The following is a 26,266-nucleotide window of genomic DNA, read 5'->3' on the forward strand; positions in this document are numbered from 1 at the left end:
ACTATTACTGCTGGATACAGTCTTTTCAAAAAACATGACCAGTGTATGACAGAGTAGCTTTTACCACAGTAAAATTGGAAAGGGGATAAGGGAATGAATTTCAGCAGCTGTCATTTCTGTTGAGAGGAAAAACACTGGATAGATTACTACTGCCTACACTCTGTCGTTATTAATGCCAGGAAGTCAAAGAAGAAACAGAAAACTCACTATATTATTCAGAAATAAATTCCAAAGCAGACTCAAGGTTATTTAATCAAAATAAGAGAGATCAATGTTATTAAGAAAGCCACATAAGCTAATCTTATAATTTGTAAGAGGATTACACCACTCTGAATCTCATAAAAATGTATTTTTGATGACTCAGAGGTATTTAAGGCTAGCTTACAGACATTTAAATAAAACAAAACAACTACCGAAGACCAAAAAGTATGTCTTGGGTCTTTGTCCTGAGTATTCACCTCCATATATCTTCGTGAAACTTCACTCACCCCAAATAGATCTAGCAGTGGCCCAGAAATGCAAGAGGAAAGCAAAAAATGGAGCTTAAGCCCTCCATTTGAAACTGTGTCATAATGGGGCCATGCCTACTTGTCTGGAACAGTCCTTTTTCTCTCGATAACCGCTGACAGACTCTGAGTTAATGAGCCTCTGTTTGGCCCTTAGAGGCCACTGTATGTCTATAACCTCAGAGCCATCTTCTGAATTTGCTAACGGGTCTAATGCACCTTTTAGTCAGATCAGGTCTACGTATCGTTTTCACTTTGTGCCTCTAAACTTTGTAATCCTCAGCAGTTTTCAGCGTTCATATTAAGCAGATTGAAGAAATCCATTTTGCAGCTGTATCACTGTTACTCAATTTAAAAAGTAATATTTCGCCTGAGTGTTTTTAGTGCTTCTTAGCCTCTCTTTTGAAAAGAGGTGTAATAGAGTTTATCTTCTCTAAGGATCAGACCTCATTGATTTACCAGTGACCACTGATTGTCAACTTTTAACAGTTGTGAAAGAAGGATCCTAAATCCTGCCCTTCAGTAGTTGCTGATTCACTGAAGCAAAATCATACCATGATTTACAAGCTGATTTAATTCTGCTAAATATGACAGTCGGCAATTAAAGCTTTAAAAGGAGAACAAAGTAAAGAAAATAAAGCCTTCAAACTACGGTTGAATTTATTGTGTCTTTATCTCAGGAGTGCAGCGGTTTCATAACCCTCCAGTTTCTTCAGCAATAACGTAATCCATTGACAGTTAACAGTATATCTGTTTTTACACAGCAAAAACTAACTTTTGATAGTTAATTTGTCGAACTTTATTTTCAAACTGTTAACAAACATGGTGTAAAACACCACGGCGTAACTCACACTGTCAATCATTCCCAGTCCTAGAGTTTGTGGTGCCACTTCTTTGAAACTGACCAATCACATTAGAGCCCTTCTTTCTTTGCTCCACCCTTTTCTTGCCAAGCAGATACTCTTACATGCATGATGGCTAGTTTGTGGGCTTGGCTCCGAGTTTGTGGGTTTTTTAAGTTACACATGAGGAATTTAACTGAACAAGTGGCAATAAATCCTTACACCCCTAAAATGGAATTATTTGCTTGTGATTACGTTTTAACACACACCAGTTTTTCCACAAATATAATTCCACATGGTTACAGCAACCAGACCACCGAGGCTTCCACCTTTGGCTGCCACCTGATCCACACTGGAGTGGGCCCCTACAGCCGTTGCAGGTGTTGGTTCGGCAGGCGTGTTGGCTCATGTGGCTCATTTGGGCTGTGCGCGACCGCACCCCGTGGGCTAAGATCTGACCACAGATGCTCACCTATACCAAACCAATATCCCAGTTACTAAACCAACTGGGATATTGGTTTAGTAATCCCAATCTGAGTGAGGTAACATGGCCTGTTGTTTTTTGCCACAGAGCTCTTGTGAAGCACGTCAGTTCTTCACCCAGCGCCAGTTTTTCTTAAGAGATCCTACCAGGAACAAATTGCCTCCATCGACATAAATCCTGGTTTCAGAGCTGGAGAGAGCGAGGTCTATCCACAGACTCGGATAAACAACCAAAGATGGATGCGTGGATGGATGGATAGTCTTCTATAGCTGTTTTAAACAGTGTGTTATTTTACTAAATCCTCACCGGTTCTTCACAAATTTACTTCATACTAAAAGAAACTGCTTGCTCAACAATACATATCGGTAAAACAAAACAAAATGTAAGACTGATCTTCAAAAGCATTTATCCATGAGCTAGAATGTTCTTCCAACTTAAACCGCAGTGATTTTCCTGCCCAGACCTTTGTTAGTGGCTGCCGTTGCATGATCCTGGACTGATATAACAAAGTCAGTTATAAAGCAGCCGCTGCATCTCAGTTTGTAATTATGTATGGAGGGAAAGCCAGTCTTATTCTGGCACCTAGGAGCATAGCTCTCTGTTTTTGTACATTTTATTTGTACTTTAAAAACATTTTGCAACCAGATTTCTTTAAATATATAAAGAATTGTAAGTCTTGCGTAATGTGTGTGAAAACTGTTCCATGAGGTTTCCACGCAGAGCTCAGACTGACTCAGATGGTAGATTAACAGTTTAAAAATGAAAATAAACTCTGTATATGTAGTGTCCAGGCATCCATCTATCCTAACTGTTCAGACCTGATACTGATGCAGATGCACATCCTGATTTTCCCAACTTGATGCTGTTATGTGATCAACATTTGCATCAAACCCAGGGGCAACAGTTACCTCAACCAATCAGTTTGTAATCACAGAAAGCTGTGGTGCCAATGCTGACAGAAAAAAGAAAAACAAATAGTTAGCATTTGTGCTGTGTCGCTTGATTGTTAGTTACCTATACTGGGTATAGGCTAGGCTATAAAAATATTAACATCTATTTTACGTTTAGATTTTAGGTTTGTTTTTTAAACTTGAGTCAGTAAGACAGCAAAGCCATGAAGAGAGCACTGGTTAGTTTTGACTAGTAGCTCCCTGGCTAGTTCGCCTAAACAAGCTAATGCTGCCTTATTTTTTTAATAAGCAAACTGAACTGAAAACTTTACATCCAGATGAACAAAATCAACTTTTGGGGCAAATGTCTACAGTTTTAATATCATTATAATCCTAAAGCTTCTTATTTCTTCTTCTTATTAGTTATTTTTATTTAATTTAATAACGGTACAGTACTCTCTGTATATAGTAACCATTGTCCTTAAAGTAAATATGTAAGAAAAATTGTGTATGTTTCTGCTCTGTGTCCTGTTTGTTTGTATATTTATCTTTTTGGCTGCTGTCACAACCAAATTTCCCCTTGTGGGACAATTAAAGGATTATTCTATTCTTATCCTTACATTCTTACTTTTACCATTCACTGGGTAACATGACACTCTGCATTTAGTATATGTACTTACAATTTACAGCATTGGGATTCATTTGTAAGTAACACAAAGAGAAAAACACACACTTGTATGTATTTCTCCCTCTCTCGTTGTCTCTCTTCATACACATATAATGGAGCATATAAGTGACAGTTAAAGTGAAGATGAATTAGATCAACTGTAAGTGCAATAAAAGCCTCCCAATAAGTGTTAAATCTTACATAAGAAGAGTGACAAAGAACTGGCTGTGTGAACACTGGACTTTTCACTTGTCAGCTGAACCCACCACTGTGTGGGGTCTGTTTCATCAGGTTTTATCATTTAGAAAAAGTCCATTTCATATCACAACTGTAAAGAAGGAAAATCATGAATGACAAGTTTTCTTTTACCTTTGACTTGTATTCAAGTACGCTTTAATTATGGCTGTTTTCATAGCTCTGTTGAACCGAGGGCCGTGGGGACAGGGTTTGAGCCGATTCTAGCACTGGGTGAGGTGAAGGATACAACCATGACAGGCTGTCAGTCTGTCGCAGGGCTCACAAAAACAAGAGAGAGTTATTCATGCTCACATTCACCTCTACAGCTAATTTATAAACCAGTTCACCTGGATGAATATTCTTTTATTCTCTTTTGGAAAAATACATTTTGTCTGAGATTTATTTCATAGAATGCGGAAAAACGAACGTGGCACCACTGAATTTACCAAGAGGTATATAAAAGGCTTTCATCACATTATGGAGAGAACTCTTAAAGATTTTTACAGCATCGTTAAAAGCTTTTTACATTTCAGGATATTTACTCATTCACTAAATTTACTACACCTACAAAATTCAGATTAATTTATGTATTTGCAAATCCCAACATAATTAATTCCAATGCTCGTTCTCCTTTTTCCTGTGCACTGGTTTCCAGCATCATAAAAGGATAAATATGTAATACTAGCAATCCTTTGTGATCACCATGCAAGTAGCTTAATGTTGTTTGTCTGTTGTTTAGTTGCTGGCTGGAAACCCAAATGCAATATCATTGTGTTACGTGTAAAATGATGCTACTACAGGCATATTTGGCATCTCATGTTCTTACATTTTTAGCTTTTTATAAGTTTACATAACACATGAAGAGTTAAAGCTGGGTTAGAGTGTTGTTTATGTGTAATTTAAATGCACTGTTAGACTATTTAATGATGCCTTGCTGAAATGCTCTGCAGAACTGCGGGAAGAGTCTGTAGAGCTGTCTGAGTTATCTGTGTGTTCATCACAAACAAAGTAAGAAAAACTTTTCATATACAAAAGTGATTTGTTTCTGACCTGGTGTTAATATAAAAATTCTGCTTGCAGCAGCTTGAAACACCTAATAAGATCTCAGTACACTAGGGAACAACATAACCAAATGAGACATGACTGATTTGTGAAAACAGGAAAATGAGACCGCTAATGTTAGACAGGCATTGTATACTGTGTCTCCAAATTACCTGTTGTTGGTCATTTTCCTCTAATAGAATGTCTTCAATCACATAAATCTTAAAGTGTAAACACATTTGGTAATGAGGTACCAGTGATATAACTCGGGGCACCCGACTATAATAATGGATTAGGGCTTTAAACTCAGACTCATTTATTTTTCACCCACATACATCACTCCTAATCAATGGCATGTCTTTCGCAATAACCCTCCCCCAGCTTGTCTCAGACTTTTAGACAGTCCAACGGTGAGTGGCTCTTTTACTCTCAAACTTTATGTACTGTTTAAAGTTATCATAGTTAAATATTATAGGAAGATGATGAGAAATTAAATAATGTCCCCGTTAAAGGTCGGAGCCATCAGACTGACTGACATCAGATGAATGGCAATGTGCCAGCTTAACAGCAGATTCTGAAACCTCAATAATTAAATACAAAGGCATTTAAAGGGCTCCTAGAATAGCAGGAGAAGAGAAGCAGCCCACAGGAAAAGTGTAACAGCCTTTCTGTCTCTGAAGCGTTTAGCTTCCTGCTCTGCCAGCAAGTGACCGCTGCTCAAATGTACTGTATTGATAGATGAAAACTCGCATCTTTTATAATTTTATATTCTGTAGACTGATGTTCACTAGATGCAACACTAACTCTTGATGTCTAATAATATAGAGCTCAGCAAAGGTGTATTTAGGACAGATGCATTAAGTTATTAATGCAACTTTCACTTGTGCCGAATTCCATAATTTTATTCTCCTTTATGTCCTCACCTGCTGCTCTATATTAAAAAGTGCTTTGTGTACAAAATGGTACTTTACGTCCTTTTTCTACTGGATAACCAAATGATTATCGCTTCGGTAAGTGCTTAATATTAACATTTAAAATTAAACGGTAACAGTGAAATTATAACTAGGGCTGGGTATCGTCACTGATTTCTAGAATCGATTCAATTCCGATTCACAAGGTCCCGAATCGATTCGATCCACGATTCGATTTAATTCGATTCGATTCGATTTAAATCTGGGAAATTTTGACAGTCAGAAATATTATAATTCAGATCAGTACATTTACATATTTTTGTATCAATAAAAAGGAAGCTGACACTCGCAAGACTCTATCACAGGTGTGAGCGTCACAGCAGATGCCTTTGTGTCAAAGTAGCTGAGGATAAAACAGAAAAACATGAAGGAGATTTTCCTGGCCTGGATTTTATAAAAATATTCTGCAGTACATCAAAAACAAAAGAAAACCATTAATCAACATATGAACATTACCTCTGACGTTACAGCGGTTTTATTAGAGACACGGCTAAGCGTTTTGCATTTTGAATAATTTTAAAAAGTTTAAATTTGTTCAGTATTGAACGGCAGAAATGAGGTTTTCTTTTCGGAAGAATGTAAAAGGGAAAAAAAACAGCGGCCGACAGCCTGTAAGCAACAGTAGACTTGTGTAACAAGCAAGCGAATAATGAAGAAAGCGAAACTGTTCTTGAAGTACAGAGAGAGGGAGAGAGGGAGCTGTGCATGGCAGTGGAAGCAAAACAGCAAAAGTCAGAGTGAATTCATGACGATGTTTATGTGAAGCGTAGTTTGGATCTTCTTCTGCTGCTGGTTCGGTCAATATTGTTTGGAGAGAGATCAAACTAACAGCTTTAGAATCGGCTCATAAAGGACGTGAACACAAAGCGCCGACCCGCCGAAACATCAGAATCAGCGAGCTGTCGGCTTTCAGCCCCGACCGTGAGAAAGGCGACATCTCACTGATCCTGATCCGCGGGTCGCGCTGTGTGTTTAAGTCTATGTGCAGAATCCGTGTTCCTGCTCTCATTTACTGTCTTAACTGTTTGGTGGTTCTTGAAATTTTGTGAGATGTCACCAGAGATTCTGGCATTTCGGACAAAATAAATTTATATTTAAAAAATCGATTCAGGATTTTAATGAATCGATTTTACGTTATCCAAGCCAGAATCGATTTTAATCGATGAATCGATTATAAAAACCCACCCCTAATTATAACTGTCTTGTGGCTTTGGTTAAACAGTCAGGCAGTGAAGAAAATGAAATAAAAGAGGACATAATTTTAAAGCTAACAGCTGCCACTAAGTTTCCTAAATGGTCTTTAAAACTGCAGGCAGTACAGTCAGCACTGTTGCTTCACTGCAAGAGTGTCCTGGACTTGAATCTGCCAGCTGGGAGGGAGAAGCTTGCGTGGGTTCTCCCAGGGTACTCTGGCTTCCTCCCATAGCCCAAAGACATGCACACTAGGTTAATTGGGAATAGTAAACTGACTGAGTGTGAATGGCTCTCTTGTGTGACAAACTGGTACCTGCGACCTGGCTTTCACCCTATAACAGCTGGGATCCAGCCCCACTGTGACACTGACATGAAAGAAAAGTGGAAGAATATGTATGGATGTATGGATGTATGGATGGACGATCAAAACTCACAGGGAAAAACTGAATATTATTTTTATGGCATAGACACAATACACAAAACATAACATGAAGTACAATACCGCCAACTAAAACTAAACCAGTATAGATGTATGGTCAGCTTGAAATTCGTAGTGCAGTTTACAGTGTTGCTGTATTACATTATGCTGGCAAGTCATTTTTTCGTATTAGTTTATTTTTATGTAAACTAACTACTATTTTTACGTGTCATTGATGTTAGGAAAAGCGCTTTATAAATCCAATCCATTATTATTATTTTTATTTTTATTGTTATGAGCTGGAAATGTGGAAAAGTCTGTATACTCGTTTTTGTTGATTCCCTTTAAATAGAGTTTAGAATGGATACTTGGCTTTATAATGTGTGTGTGTTTAGCTTACTACCATCTGAATAGTTGATCTTCCCTTGCCTGCCCATTTTATTTCACTTCATTTGAATCACTGAACAAATCAGAGGTGTGGGTGGTGATGAGCTCTGGAACCAGGCTACATTTTCCCTACAATCAGTACTAAATTACACAGTGAAACAGACTCTGTGTTCCAAGAAATACAGAAAGTGAAAATGTTCCTCTCTTGGATGTTATTTGGATACCAAGGGGCCACTAAGAGAAGTGCTATGAAAATTTCAGGCTCTCTGACATAAACTATTCTTGTCTCAATCAAAGACGTCCATATAAATGTCTGTGGAAGCTAAGCTGTTAATGAGCTAATTCTTTATAGAGTGATAAAACAATTGCTAAACATAACATAAAATTTGTTGAATTTCTAGCTGCAGTGAAACAACATCCCTTTAAATTGCATAAGGTGTTATATAATCTGTGTTTTAGCCAGAATGGGAATGGAGACAGGGTTTTTAGCCCTTACGTGACATTGATGTTAGGGTTCACATGCATCTTGTGTCCTACATGGGATTTCTTTGTTAAAGTGGCATTAAGAAGAAGCATGGGCTTTCATCACGTAGGATAGAAGAAAGCTTGTGATGGGCTGTCTCTTCGCCATGGGGACTACCTGCTTCAAATGAGATTCATGACAAATCCCCCTACGAGAGGCCGGCCAGTATGCTAGGTAATAGCATGCGTGGCAGTACTTATCTATCTCCATTAAAGACACAGGTCATATCCCACAATGTCAAAACCATTAAATCAGAGAATATAGCATGATGGTAGGCTTAAACCGGGTGCTGAAGCAGCTGTGATTGAAGAAGGTGCTTTTAAATGATAGATTCTGTGCACTTTCTTCTTAAGATGAACTAAAACGCTGTAACAGGCTTTAATCAGGAAAAATGTTAGAAGAGAAATACATTTGCATTCTTGTCACCTGATATTGAGTTTTCACTGCAACTATTACTAGTCTGAGTGCCACTAGAGATCACTTCTGATGCTTTCACTCAGTTAGACCTACTAATATTAAATGCAATCACCTTGTCCTGCAATTGGGAGTTGCACCTTGATATGAAATCACTGTGATGTAACTGTGGCATACAATTTTCCATTTCAAGTTTATACTAAAAGAAAAGCTTATCTAACCTTTAAAAAGACTTGCACAGCACAATTGTGCTTAATTCTATATAATTTTGAGCTTCGGTGTGGACCCGTCAGTGAACACCAGCGCACATTTATCACGCACGATAAAATCAAAGCTCGGACAGTCAACTACTAGCCTCAGATTCATTTTAGCTTTCCATAACAGCGCAGGCAAGACTGATTCACTCTGAACTCCATAAGTCCTCCGAATGCATAAACTGACCCTCTCCGAGATTAATGTCTTCCTCAGTACCTGCAGGTCTGGACCGAACATCATCACTGTTTGTGTCTCGTCACAGACCAACCAACCAGATTTCGCCAGGTGCAGCTAATTAATGAAAAAGCACCAATGGAACCATTTGTAAGTCATTTCCAGAGCTCTTTTAACCAAGCCAACAAGCATAAAGCTGCAACTAATTTGTTATTATTATTATCGTTGAAAAATATGTCACTTATTTGTACTAAAAATCAAACAGCTTGTCAGATTTGTTTTGCCAAGTGTCTGAAAGGAAAAGGGGGAAAAAACAAAGGAGAAAAACGCTTAGATTGTGATAACCTGAAAGCATGCATGTTCCCGGGAAAATAGACTTAAGAGTTTAAAGCTGTCAACTAACTCTATCCAATTAATTGACTCATTAGTTCAGCCCCTAAGGAAACACGTCTGGTTCTTATCAAGGGAACAATAAAAGTGAAATGACACACACACACACACACACACACTCACACAGGGCGCACTCCAGTACATATGCCTCAAAGTGCCCTACTACATCCTAATATGGTGTAAATCTGTGTGGTTCTTTGCTGGAACGAAAATCTTTCACCGTTCTAACTTGATTTCACAGCAAAGTGAGGCAACAAACCCAGAGGAATAATCTGACAGCGCCAACCTCTAATGGCCCAATTCCCAGCTGAGAACTACGTCTCCTGGTGTTCGGTTTAAGAGCACTTTCTTGCAAAATTGTGGTCATTTTGAGATCACTCTGTGTTGACTTGCAGGTATCTGGAATAGTTAGGAGAGCTTGGTAATGTGTGATTTTATTTTTCTGCCCACAAGGCTGACTAAATGAGTTGAGTCATCCAACCAGGCTGTATTTTCTGACCTTTTACAGTTGGATCTTGGCTGATTAATTTAAGCAGATGGCTAAGCAGACTTAGACAGACTTTCTTTTGAATAAAGACATGCTTTTTTATGAAAAATATTCAAATCTTAACATGAATATGCAGGTTTGTGAAGTGAAATATAAATTGGGAGTTGCTACAAGGCATATGGTCATATCTGTCTTTTTCCAGTTATCCATTACCAGCCAGATCATGCCAAAATAAAGTGCTTTCATCACAGGTCAATATGGAGAGAAAAGCTGAGCAAACTGTTTTCCCATTCAGCATTTCTTACTGGCATCTTCTTTCATTTCTCTAATGAAGACCTCCAATGTGGATATTAATAATGAATAAAGGAGTTGGATACAGTGCTTTTTACTGTCTTTGTTAAGCAGGAAACCTGGTGCCAATTAAAATGGGCATGATGCTGCCTTGTGTTGCAGCCATCAGTGGGTATAATCATAATAGTTAACACTGTGGCAGCAGGACTGAGATTGACACATTTGTGTATAATGACAAAGAGACACTGAGACCCAACAACAAGCTGCTCTTCTCTTTGAAGACAGTGGACGGTTACCACAAAAAAAAAAAATCAATATTCCAGCTCCATTCAATTACACAGAGAGCAGGTACCTCAGTGACACTCACAGCAATGACTGATGTACTGCTGCTGATGGTCACTTTTAGAGGCTTTACTTGAAAAGAAAAAGAAGAAATTCTGCTATTTAAAGTTTGAAAATGTATATTTAAGGATATTTTGACTGATAGAGCCATTTAACGTTTTTCGGTATATGAACACATGTCACGTGGATATGTATCATGGTGTATTTCGTATAAATGCAAAGGTTAAGGCAAAGATACTATACACATCGATACCTGTAGTGGGAAAATGCACCTACACCAAAAGCATCCACGCACGGGCGCTCACAAATAAGCACGTGCACGTAGGCATATCCGTTTTGCATAGCCGACCACACAGACTGAGGAAGAGCGCTAATTTATCATTCTCGTTCTTGAGTTATTGTTGATTAATTAAATGCCATTTTACGGGAAGATTTGAAATACAGTTGTGATCATACAGCCGTGCTAAAGGCTCAAGGAGGGGGCGACCGATGAACTCCTTCCAACTTCATTTCATCAGCTTTTTGCAATCAAAACCCGAACCGTGATTGTTTTACTTTGTTTCCCGGGCGAGGACAGGTGACATTGGTTAATTGGTGCTCTAATAGAAAAGACAAGTTTTTACTCACCCAAAGTTATAAGATGAAAGAGATAAACTCCCCACAGATCCATCTCCGTTTCAAATTTGAATTTCTGGTTATGCGTCGGAGCTACACCTACAGCAGGATAATTACACGGTAAGAATGAAGTGCCCCTTTATGCATTTGGAGATCATTATTTGCGCAAAGAGAATAACCTCTTGAAAAATCCTCAAATTGTCTTTTTCTAGTTGCCCCTGTCTTTTTTGTCTTACAATCCCATCAGTTACTTCCAAGTCGCTGTTAGAGTCGCGCTTTTGCGCAAAGGCAGAGCCATGCGTAATATTGTGAGGGGAAGTTGTCCAGTGCGTTGTACGGTCCGGTATTGTCAGAAAGCCTTCTGTTGCACGTCGAGGTGGTCACACAGGTCCTTGAGTCCGCTGCTGGAGAGATGCAGAGTGCTGGGGAGAACCACTGCCAACGACGGGGAGGAGGGGGGACTGTTTGTGTAGGAAGGGACATTTTAAACCGCATGCTTACGTGGTCAGTGCTTAGCGGTGAAAATGAGACGTTAATTCACAGAAACACTATAATGTTATGACTCAGAGGACCTACGGTGTGGCGAAAGTAGTTAACTGCGTCTTCACTTACTCTGTGATACTATTGAGCATCTCGTGTTTTCCTTACAGTTTCTGATTTTCTAACCCAAAAAATGCAGAATATTTCAAGCAGTTGACTCTATACTTTTAACGCTACCTGAATTCCATGAAACATTAAGAGATAAAGAGCTCCCTTTTTTATAATTCCTACTGTTCACTTCCCTGTCCTGTCTCATCACCTCAAGGTCTAACACCTGCCATTCAAATTGCTTATATAATAAAAAGTATGAGATTTTGCAGCCAGTTAATAAAGAAAGTGTTTGAGCTCCCCAAATGTTATTAAAGAAGCCGAACAAAAGGTTAATAACAATACCGACTCTCAAAAAAGGCACATTTGGGGCATTCTCAACCAGAAGTCTGTTTGATTAGGCGTCTTTGTACGAGCTCTAACAGTTGACATATGCTAACCTAACATCATTATTAGAAGATACTGATGAGATAGCTAATATAGACACACACATAAGATAAATACGAGAGACGCCATCTGATGGCTGAAGACAGAAAAATCATTTTTCTAATCACAGGACAACACCTGGATACCAGTGTGAAAGTCACATGTTTCAAACAATATTAATACACTGCAGTCTTATCAAACTATAAAGTTTTCTCTTTTGTTTCACGGAAAACCTTTAATGCTTGCCCCCTACAGAGAGGTGGATGCAGTTCCCGATCAGTACTGACAGCCTGACCCACAGTGCTCAATTTTCAGAGCTGTTCACTGTTTTGAAACAGACAGTTATTGATTCTTTAGTGTTAAGAATTCAACTTTCGCACCATCTGTTCGTTTTATGGTTCAGAGGGAAGAGAACATCAGTGGACCAGGATGTGCATTTAGAGTTTGTTGACTGACCACTTTAGTGCATCTCCAAAACGGCAGCAACAAATAGAGTTTCCAGATGATCCATGCAAACAAAGCTGGTGAGGAGCAGATAACAAAAGAGTCACAGTATTGGATCAGCCTCAGTGTGTATGCTTTACTGTATACTTGTGCACGTGTTTGTGTCTATAAAGCAACCAAGGGTCCAAAAGGATGATCCAGCTGTGTATGGAAGACAGAATGAAGACCTCGGAAGGGCCATTTCCGCCTGTTAGTATTATCTTTACTGCCTGTGGCTGCTGTGCTGTAGTGCTTCAATGGACTTACATGAGCCAGCAACATTCATTTAAACATTTTCAGAGCCTTAGTTGTTTCAACTTATTATTTTTTGCTGAAGTCTCACATTGGAAAAAGTGTAAAATGTCTTTATGGCTCAACGATTGTAATTTTAGTTCCCTAACAAGTTTGCAGTGAGAATCTCTGGAACGATACATTAACATTTCCATTGGGAGTCCTTAAACATGGGAAGATGGGCTCTGAAACTAATTTCTGAATCTTTAAAGAGCAGCTCAGTGCCATGGGGATTTCTTCATACATATTTGCAATGTGCATCTGCATTTGTAATTCAAATTAACATTAAATTTGGAAGAATGAAAAAGCCAAGTAAATGGAAGAATTAGAGAGAAAATGTCTGTTTTCTCATAACCCATTATTCTCCGGCTCCTTCCAAGTCTATCGTGGATTCAGAAAGGTCTATTTTATGCTCAAATTAGGGCCAAATGTCATCCTAATCCCCTCCGCTAGGAGTTCTCTTGTAGATGGACCTGCCTGGTAAACATGATTATGTTGCCCTTTAGAGACTAAGTTACTGCCAGTAGATCCAGAATTTCTTACTTCTATAACGATCTTTCAGTTTGGAGAGGAGGTGCCATTTAAAGGTGGGAGATGGACAGCTCTCAGTTTTTGCTTCAGGCGAAGGTTCATTGATTTCCTATCCTTGTGACACAGAGCAGTGAGGACAACATTAATGAGGGATTAGTTATTGTACCCATAATCACTAATGTCAAAATCACCAAACTGGGTGATGAAAAGAAGCTTTGTAAATATTTCTTGAAACCATTTAGCAGCCATATTCACTGCAGGCTGATTTCTGCTTGAAAAATCAAAGCATTTTATCCTCATTGTCTTTTACTTTAGTCTAGAGTGTCCTATTTGATGGATACTTTTATTTGTTTAGTTAATTGTTTTTCTGTGCCATACTTTGTAGTTTAATTTTATTGCTGATGACAGTACAACAGTGAGGCAGCATGTACAACAAAGGAAGAATACACCATACTGTCCCGAGGAGCATCTATCGTAATGCGAAACCAGGAGTTCAAAAGTAAAAGAAAGGCCTACAGCTGATACAAAAAGAGGACTTGACAGTGTGAAAGAATTTTTTCACTACTCAAAGAATTTAGAGAGCTACATTAAAACGCTTTAGTTTAGCTCAGAGAGATGTCGTATTCATCCATTCTCTTCCACTTATTCATTACAGGGTCATGGGATGCAGCTGGAGCCCATCACAGGTGCAATGGAGCAAGAAGTACATCCTGGACAGATCACCAGTCTGTCGCAGGGCTATCTAGTAGCCTAAAACTAAAATTTGGATAGAAGAGCAAGAGCTTGGTGCATGGATTTGTCTAGTGGTATATTGATGCAGACAACAGGTGAGGAAGACTCCTGACATAATGATTTTTGGGTAGGCACTAAAGGGATGGAATTGTGGATGCAGCCAGCAGCCGTAGACTTCCTCTGGAGATGTCTGACTTCTCTGTTGGAGCGGGGTGGAGAGCTTGATCATTCCAGGGGGAATTAGGGGTGCAAGTTAAACTGCTTCAGGCATCTGATCAGGATGTGTCCTGGGCACTTCAGGCACGTGAACGTCTGGGTGTCTGTCCTGGATGAGTTGGAGGAGGTTGCCGGGGATTAGGATGGATCAGTTTTTCAAGCAGACAATTATGCCCAATCATATGTGAGGGTATGTACTCTGTAACATATACAGCTGGTTGGATATTGTTATCTTCATTAATGTTAGATCCCCAAACACTATATTCCAATAAGGAAAGCATTTGAAATGACTTAAATGTGATTTATTGAGATAAAGAATTAATCATTGTGGTGTTTAGACTCCAGTGACAACTTATGGCAGAACAGAATCCCAGCAGTGACTGGATTAAGAACGGGACCCACCAGAGTGTAGATGCTGGTGGAGGTGAAGATGGAGATCTGAGTGACATGAATGTGGTAAAGGGGGTGAGTTGGGGGGTGGATAGCATCACACAAGAGTCTGACAGAGCACGCATTGTGGAGGATGACTGGCCCAGAAAAAAGGCTGACACGAAGATGATGGGAATAGAGTAAAGATGTGAAAGCGTTTTTTGAAACAATAAGAGCAGCAGCCAAACAGGAAGCAGGCAGATCAGTGATCACACAGCTACCTTCTTGAACTTACACACAGGCTTCATTAGCTTAGCATGCCATTTACAGTAGTTCACACATGTGCGCTCTAAGTAGTCACCACAACAGCAACCTTTACCCCCCCCCAGGCCATACTAAGGATAAAGTAGCCAAGTGAATAGCCACAAGACAACGACTGAATTGAAACATTATATGCACAATGCAATAATGTTTAAATAGTGACTTTGCTATTAATTACTGCCAGTTTGTTCTCAGTTATGTTGTACTAATCACTTCTCTTGTATACCTATTACCATAATATGAGATCAGACCTTTCTGTCCTTGAGAAGAAGCTTTAACTGCATTTTGTTCTCTGCTGTTGTAAACAAATGACACTCACTTGAACCTGTACCAGGGTGGATGATCCACCACAGCAAACAATGCTTTCAATTTAATTTTGTTACTTTGTTGCCCAAGTTGAAGATTTTTGTTCTCCTCTGCTGCCGATCATCTGACTTTTCCCAGCAGGAAAATGTGCTCAGCAAGAACTTACGCATTACTTTACCTTTTCTCTCGTACTCATTTCTAACATATTTGGGTTATTTACAGTTGTGATCAGAGGTTTACATCTTCCACGCAGCACCTTCACTGTCTGCAATGATAAGGATTAAGCCACAATCAATACATTAATTGGTGCCTGCTGATACAATGAAATAACAATAAACAAATAAACAGCAACACCCATTAAAATTGTCATCAGCTATTCACTGTCAAGTTAAACCAGTTTTAAAACAAATTACAACAGCCAGCAGTGTATAAGGACCTCGGCCCAACAGCCAGAAATCCACCCTGGCAAAGCAGCAGCTTGGCAAGCTGTAAATGAAAACAGGACATCAATTACACTGAAGAATTTACCTCAGAAGGAATATCTCTGCCACTTTGTCCGTTTTTCAGTTACCTGTGTCCAGGTAACTAAAGTAAGTATCGGTAATCAACATCCAAGAGGTGGGAGCCCACTACAAGTTTCCACAGGGGTGCAAATAACTTTAAACCTCTACCAAAACTCAAGCAGAATGGTTTCTGTGACCTACTGCTCCAACAGAAGGCTATGCAATCCACACCAAGCTATCATAGAAAAGTTAAAAAGGCCAAATAGCACAGCGTAGACCAGGTATTCACACAGCTCCAGGTTCACACAACAGATGGACTAACTACACTGCACCTGTGCTTATAAAAGGGAACAACCTAGCCCCGCCTACCAGGGGCGGTTCCCAGACTCAGGTCTCACCTGTCACATAAACATACGTTCAAACTTCAGCACCCAAGTCTTCTTGGATTAATTAAAGATGCATACTGTGCAATCATTCCACCCTGGAAAAAGAACAGTTAGCATGGTATTCATGTTCATGACGAGCGTAAATAAACTGCATACAACAACATACAAACACAATAAATAACAACACATCACTTGTTTTAAGGTGGACGGTGGGTTAGAACTGGAAGCAAAAGCTCACGTTTAGTGTTCAATAATGGGGGTGGCTTCTCTCTGCACCTTCAAACATTCACAGCGTTGACTTAAAAGGATCCCATACATACAGCTCCCAGGATAGTGACATCATGTCTGTACTTGATTGCAAACAGAACAGTAGCTGTTCTCTGTGAACGCTTGAGACATTTGCTTTCTCACTCTTCTCCCTTTTTTTGCACCTTAATGAACTAAGGACAGATTTGAAACAGCTTAGACCGTCTCCTTTTAAGTAACAGAATTGTGTTTCTCTGTTAAAGAAGTGTAATGTGATTTATTAAAGCTTAAAGCTTAAACTTTGCACCATACAATTTTATTGTACTGTTAAACATGCAAGGAAATTTAGGAGTATGTAGTCACAACAACCTGGCAAGCGTGTCACCGATACCATGCCAAATAGAGTGATGCTCAATTGGTGCCAGACTCCATGGCGAACATTTGCACAGACGGTGACTTTGTTACCTCTCACTAGAACAGATGGTGTGTCTCGTGCATGGTGTGTGGAAGGTTACTCCTCTCTAGATGCCTACTTGTGTCTTAAACTTCATTTGGACCACACAGGTGCAGACACAAACACACACACTTGCACAGAGACAGAAGAGAGAGGGCACTATTGAATTAATTAATCAGTAAGTGATACAAAGGTAATAGTTCTCTAATGCCTCAGTGAAGACTGAAGGTATTTTTCCCCAACAACTTTATTTAGAATATACAGCATGCTTACTGAGTCTTTTTCTCATACTTTAAACCCTCTTTTTCACCTCGGAGTTCAGCCATTATCACTCATGTAATCAAAGATTAGTAGAGCGAAAAGATCAAGTTACACTGGCAGTGACAGATTCATGAGTTCTTGCTTTCTCAGTACAGGCTATCTATCTGTGGGGTAGGTCTAAAGGGGTGATAAGGTTATCCGAGAACATCTATCACTGATTTCCTGACACTCCCGGTGGCCAAAAATAATCAGATGGCACCTGGATCAACAGCTCTGTGTTTTAAGTTCCACAACTCCTCTCTCATGTGTAAGTATTCACACCAAAATAAGTGGGCCAGTCCAAGTTTTCTGCTTGTATATAGATGTCTCTCTTTGGTCTTTATCACAGATATCTCTATGAGATGTTTGTAGGAAGAGATGCTGCTGTTGAAAAAAGAGGTTAGTCATGATGTTTTATTTCACTGCTGGGATGCTGAATTGTAAAATACTTCCTACATTCCTTCCAGCTTCGTAGGTTTCAGGTGATTATAGTCTTCTACAGCTAATCACTGTGTACTAATAACAGTAAGATTTTGACTAACTTGTGTATTTGTGATGCTTTAGAATCAACAGATTCATTTGACATATCATTATTAATCCAGGATGATATGCTACAGTTTAGTAGTACATGGACCCTCTATTTTAACTGACTTCCTTTATGCTACCACATCTGGATGACGTGTTGTTCCACTGTTTTTCAGCTGCTGCTTGTGCTGTGCTAAAGGGTTTTCAGTCATGATGCAACAATGGTACTACTGCACAATGAAGCCCATTATTTCCAGTGGCTTCCACTACAAAACTTTGCCGCTTCACCGAGCAAAGCGCACATACACTGCGGTCAAAGTTCATTTATTTTGAACTATAATCTACCCATGCTGTGATAAACACCCGCGGACCGACAGAAATCAAGCATCCAGTCAGGCAAGGACAACAAAATCTGAGTGTGTCATTCTGAATTCCCTGAATTGACCCCAGTCTGTATTTGTATCTATCCTGAAAACTTGGTATACCGGTGTGTGTGTTTTAGTCTGGTAGGTGGTTTAAGGTAGACTACCAACAGCTTGTGTAACTGTGTAAGCAGTTAAGCGTTAACTGCTCCACCCAATCTCTCTATAGAGTATATAGTAGTTTCCCAAATTTAGTTAATAAGTTAATGAGGTACAAAAGTTTTCATACAGAAATTTTTTTATTTCAGTGAAATAGTCCCACAAGAAACTTTTAGATCTCCACCTTGTTGGAGTTGGTTAATATAATGATGACACTCTTCAAAAAAGAGGTGTTATTGTGGGATAATATCTATAATACCTATGCTCAGCCTGCACTTAATGCCTATCACAGTTAAGCGATGTGTGCATCTTAAATTATAAACTAAAGTATCACCTATATCTTCCTGCTGATCATTCAAATCACAAGTTAGCACTTCTTTAAATGCTATTTTTAAAAGTCTGAGAACAGAATAGAAGAAAAAGTTCTTCACAAATGAGAAGAAAATCTACCAAACATTATATGTGATGCAATGCAATTACACACAATAGATCTTTAGTTTAAACAAAGAAGGAACTTACATGTCAGTCTGAGACGAGAGTGATCAAGCTTGTGTTGGAGTTTGTGAGTGTGCGTTAGTAGACACTTGGAATTTGTTTAGATTGAAAACAGATCATTAGTTTGGAACATCTGCATAGAGCAGTTGCTTTTGAATGCGTATTTAACCCCCACCAACACCCCGCAAACACACAGGGGTACGCAGGTAAACACACGCAAGATTTAACCTTTTAGTGCCTAAACCCGAACATCGATTTTTAATGCCTAAACCTGACCAAGTGTTAACAGAAAAGATAAAGTTAAAAACAACAACAAGTGTGCAAAAGAAAAAACAAAAACTCCCCACAATGCTTGTTTCATTGTGCCATCTGTCAGCCCTCCTACCTCATAATGTGGGCTTTAATGGGTTTTTGTTCTTCCTCGCGTTTCAAAATCTGCACAGAAATGGTATCCCTGTGTGTCAGAACATACGGGTTTCATTAAAATATGATGAAAAGGGATTCCTTAGCAACTACCAGAACATAACAAATCAAGAGTGAGACTATAGTTTAACAATGGATGTGTTCATCTGATCGTTGAATACCTGAGAAACAACTGTATGCTCCTCACACCAGCCCAGAAAAGTATTTGAGCTCACTAGGTTGTAAGGAACTGACCTTATCATTATTATTATTGTTTATTTACAATGACTGCATCACATAAGTTGCATATACAGTACATGACTAATGCTACATTAAAGCATTGGGCATTTCACTTTGTGGTGGCATGGTGGTGTAACGGTTAGCACTTTGGCCTCATAGTGAGCGGTTTAACCACCAAGTCAGTTGGCGTTTGTATGCTCACCTCGTGCTTGCGTGGGTTTCTGCTGGATATGCTCAATTCCCCATTGAATAAGTTGTAAAGTAGATTAACGTGTGGATGGATGGATTTCAGTTTGTGAGAATACAAATAAACTGGAATGAATTCTTGCAGACTTATGCTGGCAGCTCATTGGTTAAAATTAAATGGTTTTTGTACTTGGTGGGGGACAGCCATCGAAACATACAGGATATGCATACAGTTACTAATCCTTTTAGGGGTTTTAGTAATTACATAAAAACATCAGTATAAAGTGGAGATCGTAATCAGTATGCAGATTTAATACTTTAATGCTACTCTGACAGTAAAAGATGGAACTCTTTTCCACATGTCTGTGTTGTGACCTATGTTTTAACACTGACCTGACACCCATTCATTGACAGCCGTGTATATGGATCCCCTGGGAAAAACACAATTAGCCAAATTAGAAGGCAGCGTCTGGTGAGGGCAAAGGTCAAAATGGGAGCCAAAGCTGTTTTCCATAGTGGTTCTAAGCCAAACAGCTCAGCCAGCTCAATTACCTTTGCAGTTATCGCACAGTAACCTCACATATAAACATAGGTTGTTATTTTGTGTTTATTCGTCACTCGCTTAACACCTACATACATCAACACATACCAGAATGTTCACGTGCCCAAATTTCTCTTTTAAACTCACGGTTTATAATTGTCTTCATAGAACATTTTACATAATTTCCATAATGTATTCAGAAACCCTTTGAAGTCCTCACTGCTTTCATTCCCCCTCAAACAAGCTGAAGTAACAATTTACCTTGTGTCTTTACTTAACAGGCTGCAGAGTGAGTGGTTGAAGCCACGTATCTGTCTTCAAGCAGGAAAAAAATGAATTTACAATTTTTGATGAGCCCTGCATCTATGCAAGTAGTTATTCGTGAAATGATCTGTTTGGCTGTGCAGAGGGGGGTGCAACTTTAAAAATCCAGACAGCAGTTTGCAAGCTGTTTTTGTGGAGTTTTGCTGTTGTTATACTGCTGCTGCTTGATTTGTATTAACAAGGAATGCAGCAGCTGCTTGTGAGAGGATTTGTTGGGAAGCTGTGGCAACATATGCGATAATAATTTTTATTTTTTTTCACCATCTGTGGTGTATGTAAGGAGTATGACAGCTCCTACGTCAAGTAGTGATTCAATCTTTTGGCCCCAAGGTAACTCGATGTTATCCTTCAAGTCATGCAGTATTCAGCTCTGTATGACTTTCAGTACCTTGCATTCCTCATACTGGCCTGAGGTTTACATGAATATTGCATAGTACTATGCTCTATGGTGAATTCCATGTTGTGTGCCGTGTATCCCATTACTTAATGAATTATAGATAGGGGTTATGGAAGAGGGATACCTCACATTTAGTGTGATCTCCATTGCTGATTTTAGGGCAAACAAAGATATTTGCCAAAAACAACAGTCGCATATAAAGAGTCGTTTTAATTGTGTTTGGTTTTTTAAGTTGTTCTTTTTTTTAAACTTTTTTACTCCTTTTTTACTGCTTAAGTAAATCTTGTTCCATCTTTATTGTTTTTTGTTCAACCTTCAAATCTAGCACTATGTATGCAGTGTATACGGTTTACAATAATGGGCAAAGAAGAATCTATCTCAGGATTCTTTAGACAGAGTAGGGCTATGTTGGTTGGTAGGCAATATCAGGTAGGCAAAGGTTCTTTAAACGTCATGCTCAAATTTATCATTATTATTATTATCATTTTTTAATTTGGAATCTTATTGATGTAAAGTTGGTAAAACATTCGAAAGAGTATTCACAGTTCTGAAAAAAATCTTTGCACCAGAAACCAAGAAGGACTTTTACCAGAATGATTGGAAGAGAAAAGTCCGGAAAAGAAGTGAAGCAGCTTGTGATCTAAAACATATCACATTGTCTTTCAAACACGGTGGAGACAAAGTTATGACCATAATATGCAGCATTTTTATGAAAAGTAAGTAAGTTACTCTTAATTCAATTATCTTGGGTTATTATTTTCTCGACACTATAAGTGGTGAAGTTTTCAGAAGTACTTCGATGCAATCAGCACAGCAATGATATCGGTCTAATATACATCTTTATTATGAAGGTAAGTTTTCATTATAAAATTCTCTGGACGCTATAAGTGGTGAAGCTCGTTATTAAGCTCCAACGTAAAATTCAGTACATTTACCGCATACACAGCAAAACTTACATAAATCGTTTAGAAACTTTAAATAAATGACCTGTCAGTGACTGCTACGAGAGAAGTTATGTCATGATTTTAGCTTAACTCTCTTCACAGCAGTGCTCTCATAAGCTGTCATTGTAAAACTGCTCACATAATGTGCAGCAAGCATTATAAATAATAAGGCAATCTGCTGTAGGTGTCATCCCCTCCTGCTTTAATAAATAACTGTTGCAACTATGAGTCCCCAGATCTCATAGTGCTTGCACTTCATAGTTATACTGGAAATCACTGCAATATAACATGCTTTACACGTTTCATTTTTTGCAAAGATGAGAAATTAAGAACTGTTGAGCTCTTCTTTGTCTTCCAGTATCCCTTAAGACATTTATCTCTGGTGGTTCATCACATCAGCATGATATACTGCAAAGAATAAACAGCTGCTTATTCGGGCATTTTTGCAATTTATGCATACAGACAAAGATCAGAAAGTTATGAATGTTTCTTTACTGAAAGAGCAGAAAGATTAACTGATGTGCCTCGTCAAAAACATACGTCAAAGCTGTTAATCTGTAACCGTTCAAACAGGCCAACTATGCCTTTTCAACAGTTGCAAGCTGTTACCAGTTGATAGTTTTCACCGACTCTTTTTTCATATAGTTTGGATTTTTTTTTACCAACTTGGTGCTTCAGACCAAGTTCCTCCTTTCATTATCAGAAAGCCTGTTTAAAAAGTTGTATAACTGCAGCTGACATTTGCCGCTGTTGACGTCACCTTTGTCATCCGAGGCAGACATACCAATGAATGAACAGCTCAAACCTCAGAGTACTTTTGTATTACAAAGTTCACTCACCTTCAGTTCCTTATCTAGGCTATATAGGCTCACTAAAACTATTCTTTTTTCCTTCTCTTCTGACCTTTTCATCAGAAATTGCACAGTGTGTAAACAAAGCAAAATTCTGGTGGCTTTCAAGTTTATTTCTGTACAAGAAGCAACAGACAGTTTGCAGTGTTGTGGGGTTTCATCATCTACTTGGAGAACTCCAGTCTAATACAGCCTAACTGATACAGAATACTTGTTGAGCTGAAACTTGTTTTGAGTACGCCGTGGACTCTTCTGAGCAGAACATCCCTCACTACAGTAAAGACACTTGACAGGTCAGTTCATGTTTCCTAGTTGTGTAAGGTTGAGGTCCATGGGGACATCAGCTGTGATTATATAAATAAAATTGAATTAAACTGAACTGAACTCAATTGAATTAAAGGTACATTTAAAAATAGCAGCTATGCTTGAAGTACAAGAACGGCTAAAGTTAGATCAGGTATGATTTTTATTTTTATATTTTTTTAATAAGAAGAGTCACAGAAGTTTTTTACATTTGCGATTATTACATTTCACACATATTTGCTTATCTGTCAAATGGAAGAAAAAATAGCCTGAATGAAACAGATTGAATTCAATATTATTTATATAGCCCCAAATTGAAACAACAGTTGCCTCAAGGTGTTTGATATTCTAAGGTTAAGACCCTACAATAACATAAAGGAAACAGAGAAAACCCCTGCAATCATATGACCTCCTATGAGCAAGCATTTAGGCGACGATGGAAAGAAAAAACTCCCTTTAAACAGGAAGAAACCTGCAGCAGAACCAGGCTCAGGGAGGGGATTATTTTTTTCTGGGAATCTTTTATATTTTATGCTTTTATTCATGCTTTCATTCAATAGTTAGGTTTAAGCTCTGAAAACATCTTGGTAAGGTATGGACTGAAAAATGATTAGGTACAGCAAAACGTTGTTTCACTTAAAACACACTCATGTTGACAAATGAAGGGCTGAGAGGGCCTGATCCTTCTCATCAGTGCATTAACCAGTGCATCAAGACACAGACACCAAAAGACACCTTGTGCATAAATGAGTGACGCCAGCTATTTTGACAGAACTGCACTAATGGATGCCCTGGGAGTGAGAATGGGCTTGAACGACAGCTAATCTATAGTGTATGCAACCAAATATGATCCTGGTCTTAGAGAGCTCTTTCAGTGTTGGCCTGATGACACCAAAAGCTTCCACAGAGAAAACAACCGACCAATATCTGAGGTTTGAGTAAGTCAGGTTCCAGCTGTTACTCTATAAGCAGGTTCTAACCATTTACCATCACCCATTTGCATGCTCTTAAATCGATTCCCATGAAGGTATAGTAATTATGATCTGGCATTTATTTATTTTAAACACTTCAAATTTCATGAAGATTTTAGATGTGCAACTTTTAATGAGTCAGTGGTTACACTTGGTAAAAGCATGTCTTAAACCCTGGCTGTATGACTTAAAGGACTCGCACATAGCAGCCAAGGTGAGTGAGTTAGGTGGGAAAACACTTTGTGTCCATGATTATCTGCAACTTTAGAAAAATCGGTAAGTAAAAGCTAAGAACTTGTAAAAATTCATTCATTCATTTCTTTTCACCTTCACAGAGTGAAGCACAGAGATGCTTGTTACAAGTGCTGAAAAGTAGCCGTACAATCAAAGCTGATTGAGATAATTATGCAATAACCATTAGCTGAAGTAATAACTGCTCTCATTATGCTGTTGAGAACTGAAAGAAGGCTGGTGACTGCAATGGGTCAAACCAAATGAGGAAATTACTACTAATTTACTTTTTATATATAAAACCCAGCAAAGTTTAAAATGAAAGGGGAAAAAATCCATACCACACTTTTTTCCACTTGAAAAAATTAATAACTTCCTTTTTCCACAGTGTTAGTCATTAGCTTGTGTGATGAATAAAAAGGCTTAACTAAATCTGAATCATTTGCTTTATTAAATTTCATGTTCAATTTCTCCAAGCCTCGTTAGTTACATACTCTTAACTCCTGAGTGAGTATGAGTACAGGCAAAGCCCTTTAAGTTTTTATTTTCCTGTGCAGCTTGTAAGCCCCTGAGGAGTTTCTCATCTTAAATTCATAGTGATGTTACAGATATATCACCAAGGGAAATCAATGCAAAGTCCCAGTTAATCACAGAAAACCCCAGCGTTTTGTTTGATCTGAGTCTGGATCTGTTTCCTAACTCTGTGCTATACGAGTATGAGTTACCCCACACACACTGAGGGTAATATGAGTAATCCACTGTCCTACTATCTAAAGAAATACATGCCCTGTTCATGATAAAACATAGTGATTGAAACCATATGCGTTAAGGCATTTCTTATGATACAACCATTCTCCAATACACTGCACAAATGCAGAGTTATTCAAGTCCATAGGAAATGTGCCCTTGTGTCCTCGGGGGAGCCAGAGTGAATGGGAAGATTCAGGATCCACTGGGCTGGAGAAGGACTACATCCCACAGGGTCCCATGGGGAGAAAGACACAGATGCAGCATTGATCCTGCTGAAAAACACTGAATGGCTGGAAGCTTGAGTAAGTGTCAGGTTTCCCAAACGGAAACACCAAGCTAGGCTGGGAGGAAGATCAGAGCTATGAATGTAAAATTTGCAGATTAGCCTGGAGCATGTCAAATTAGCAGAACTAATGTGTGCTATTTGCCAATATTTTACATATTTTTTCTTTTTTTACCATGTGGTCCTGTGTCCTGAGTGTTTTGTGCAATAGCAATAATAACAAGTCTTTTTTTGAAAAATGTTGGGTAACATTTTGTTTTTCGATTTCTCACTATTATTTAACAGAACAAAAACAAGTAGATCCATTTTAGCTGTTAGAATCTGATATTTTATACATAATTTAATTTCAGTGTAAATAAATAACTATTAATTAACTGCTTGTTGATATCAATCAGTTAATTGATTAATTGTCTCAGCACTAAAGACGATTGAGATCTTATATTTAATTCTACTTGGGCTCTAAAAGTAATCACCATTATGTATCCTGGCATTTTTCGCCAAGATAATCACACCATAAATTGTTTTTATATCAGCACTTACCTTGAGCCATCGCTATAAAGGACAAAAGCCACCAGGAGGCAGATACTGCAAATTGCTGTGGACAAAATGAGGAACCTTCACAGTGGTCATCCAGTGGTCATCCAGGAAACAGTAACCACACATGAGAGGACCCTCTATGGACAAGACAGGATGCTGCACTGTAGAGGAAACAAAACAATCTCACCCCTGCTGCTCTTTGATTTGCGCAGCGTGAAATCACAGCCCTGTTTGTATGAACAGGAGCCGTGGCCACCCATCAGGTAGTCACTGTGGAGAGAGGTCCAAGAGGCCCTCATGAATTAAGGGAACATTCATAACGTCTCCAGGGAGGTCTTCTGATTGCCTGCAGCACTACTAATTGATTTAGTACAAGGTCGCAGCCTGAGTGACGGAGGGCAAAGGGAGGAATTTCCTGTTTCTGCATCTATAATTCAGTGGCTTCCTGTGTATGTCAGAGAGAGTGCTGTTGTATGAAAACACAT

General features: G+C 38.8%; 1 protein-coding gene and 1 long non-coding RNA gene across 3 annotated transcripts in view; both read right to left on the reverse strand.

Annotated features, from left to right (window-relative positions):
• The window catches only part of gfra4b (GDNF family receptor alpha 4b), a 57,312-nt gene extending 45,688 nt beyond the window's left edge, over positions 1–11,624 (reverse strand). Inside the window, exons 1-2 of one of the 2 annotated variants that reach the window (XM_026146515.2) lie at positions 11,308–11,624; positions 11,141–11,227 (exon numbers count right to left, since the gene is read on the reverse strand). In XM_026146515.2, the coding sequence (XP_026002300.1) occupies positions 11,141–11,183 (43 nt within the window). In that variant the 5' untranslated portion in view covers positions 11,184–11,227; positions 11,308–11,624. Of the gene's footprint in view, positions 1–11,140 lie in introns of both variants that reach the window. The other variant, XM_080308514.1, reaches the window with a different exon arrangement.
• Positions 11,625–13,654: 2,030 nt separating this feature from the next.
• LOC145431972 (uncharacterized) lies at positions 13,655–16,241 on the reverse strand. The gene is made up of 3 exons (XR_013912307.1): positions 15,920–16,241; positions 15,570–15,656; positions 13,655–14,504 (listed from the first exon to the last, which is right to left on the reverse strand). It is a non-coding gene; the product is annotated as an uncharacterized LOC145431972 (long non-coding RNA).
• Between the last annotated feature and the right edge of the window lie 10,025 nt (positions 16,242–26,266).

The sequence above is a fragment of the Astatotilapia calliptera genome, chromosome 2, assembly GCF_964374335.1.
Source record: "Astatotilapia calliptera chromosome 2, fAstCal68.1, whole genome shotgun sequence".
NCBI lineage: Eukaryota > Metazoa > Chordata > Actinopteri > Cichliformes > Cichlidae > Astatotilapia > Astatotilapia calliptera.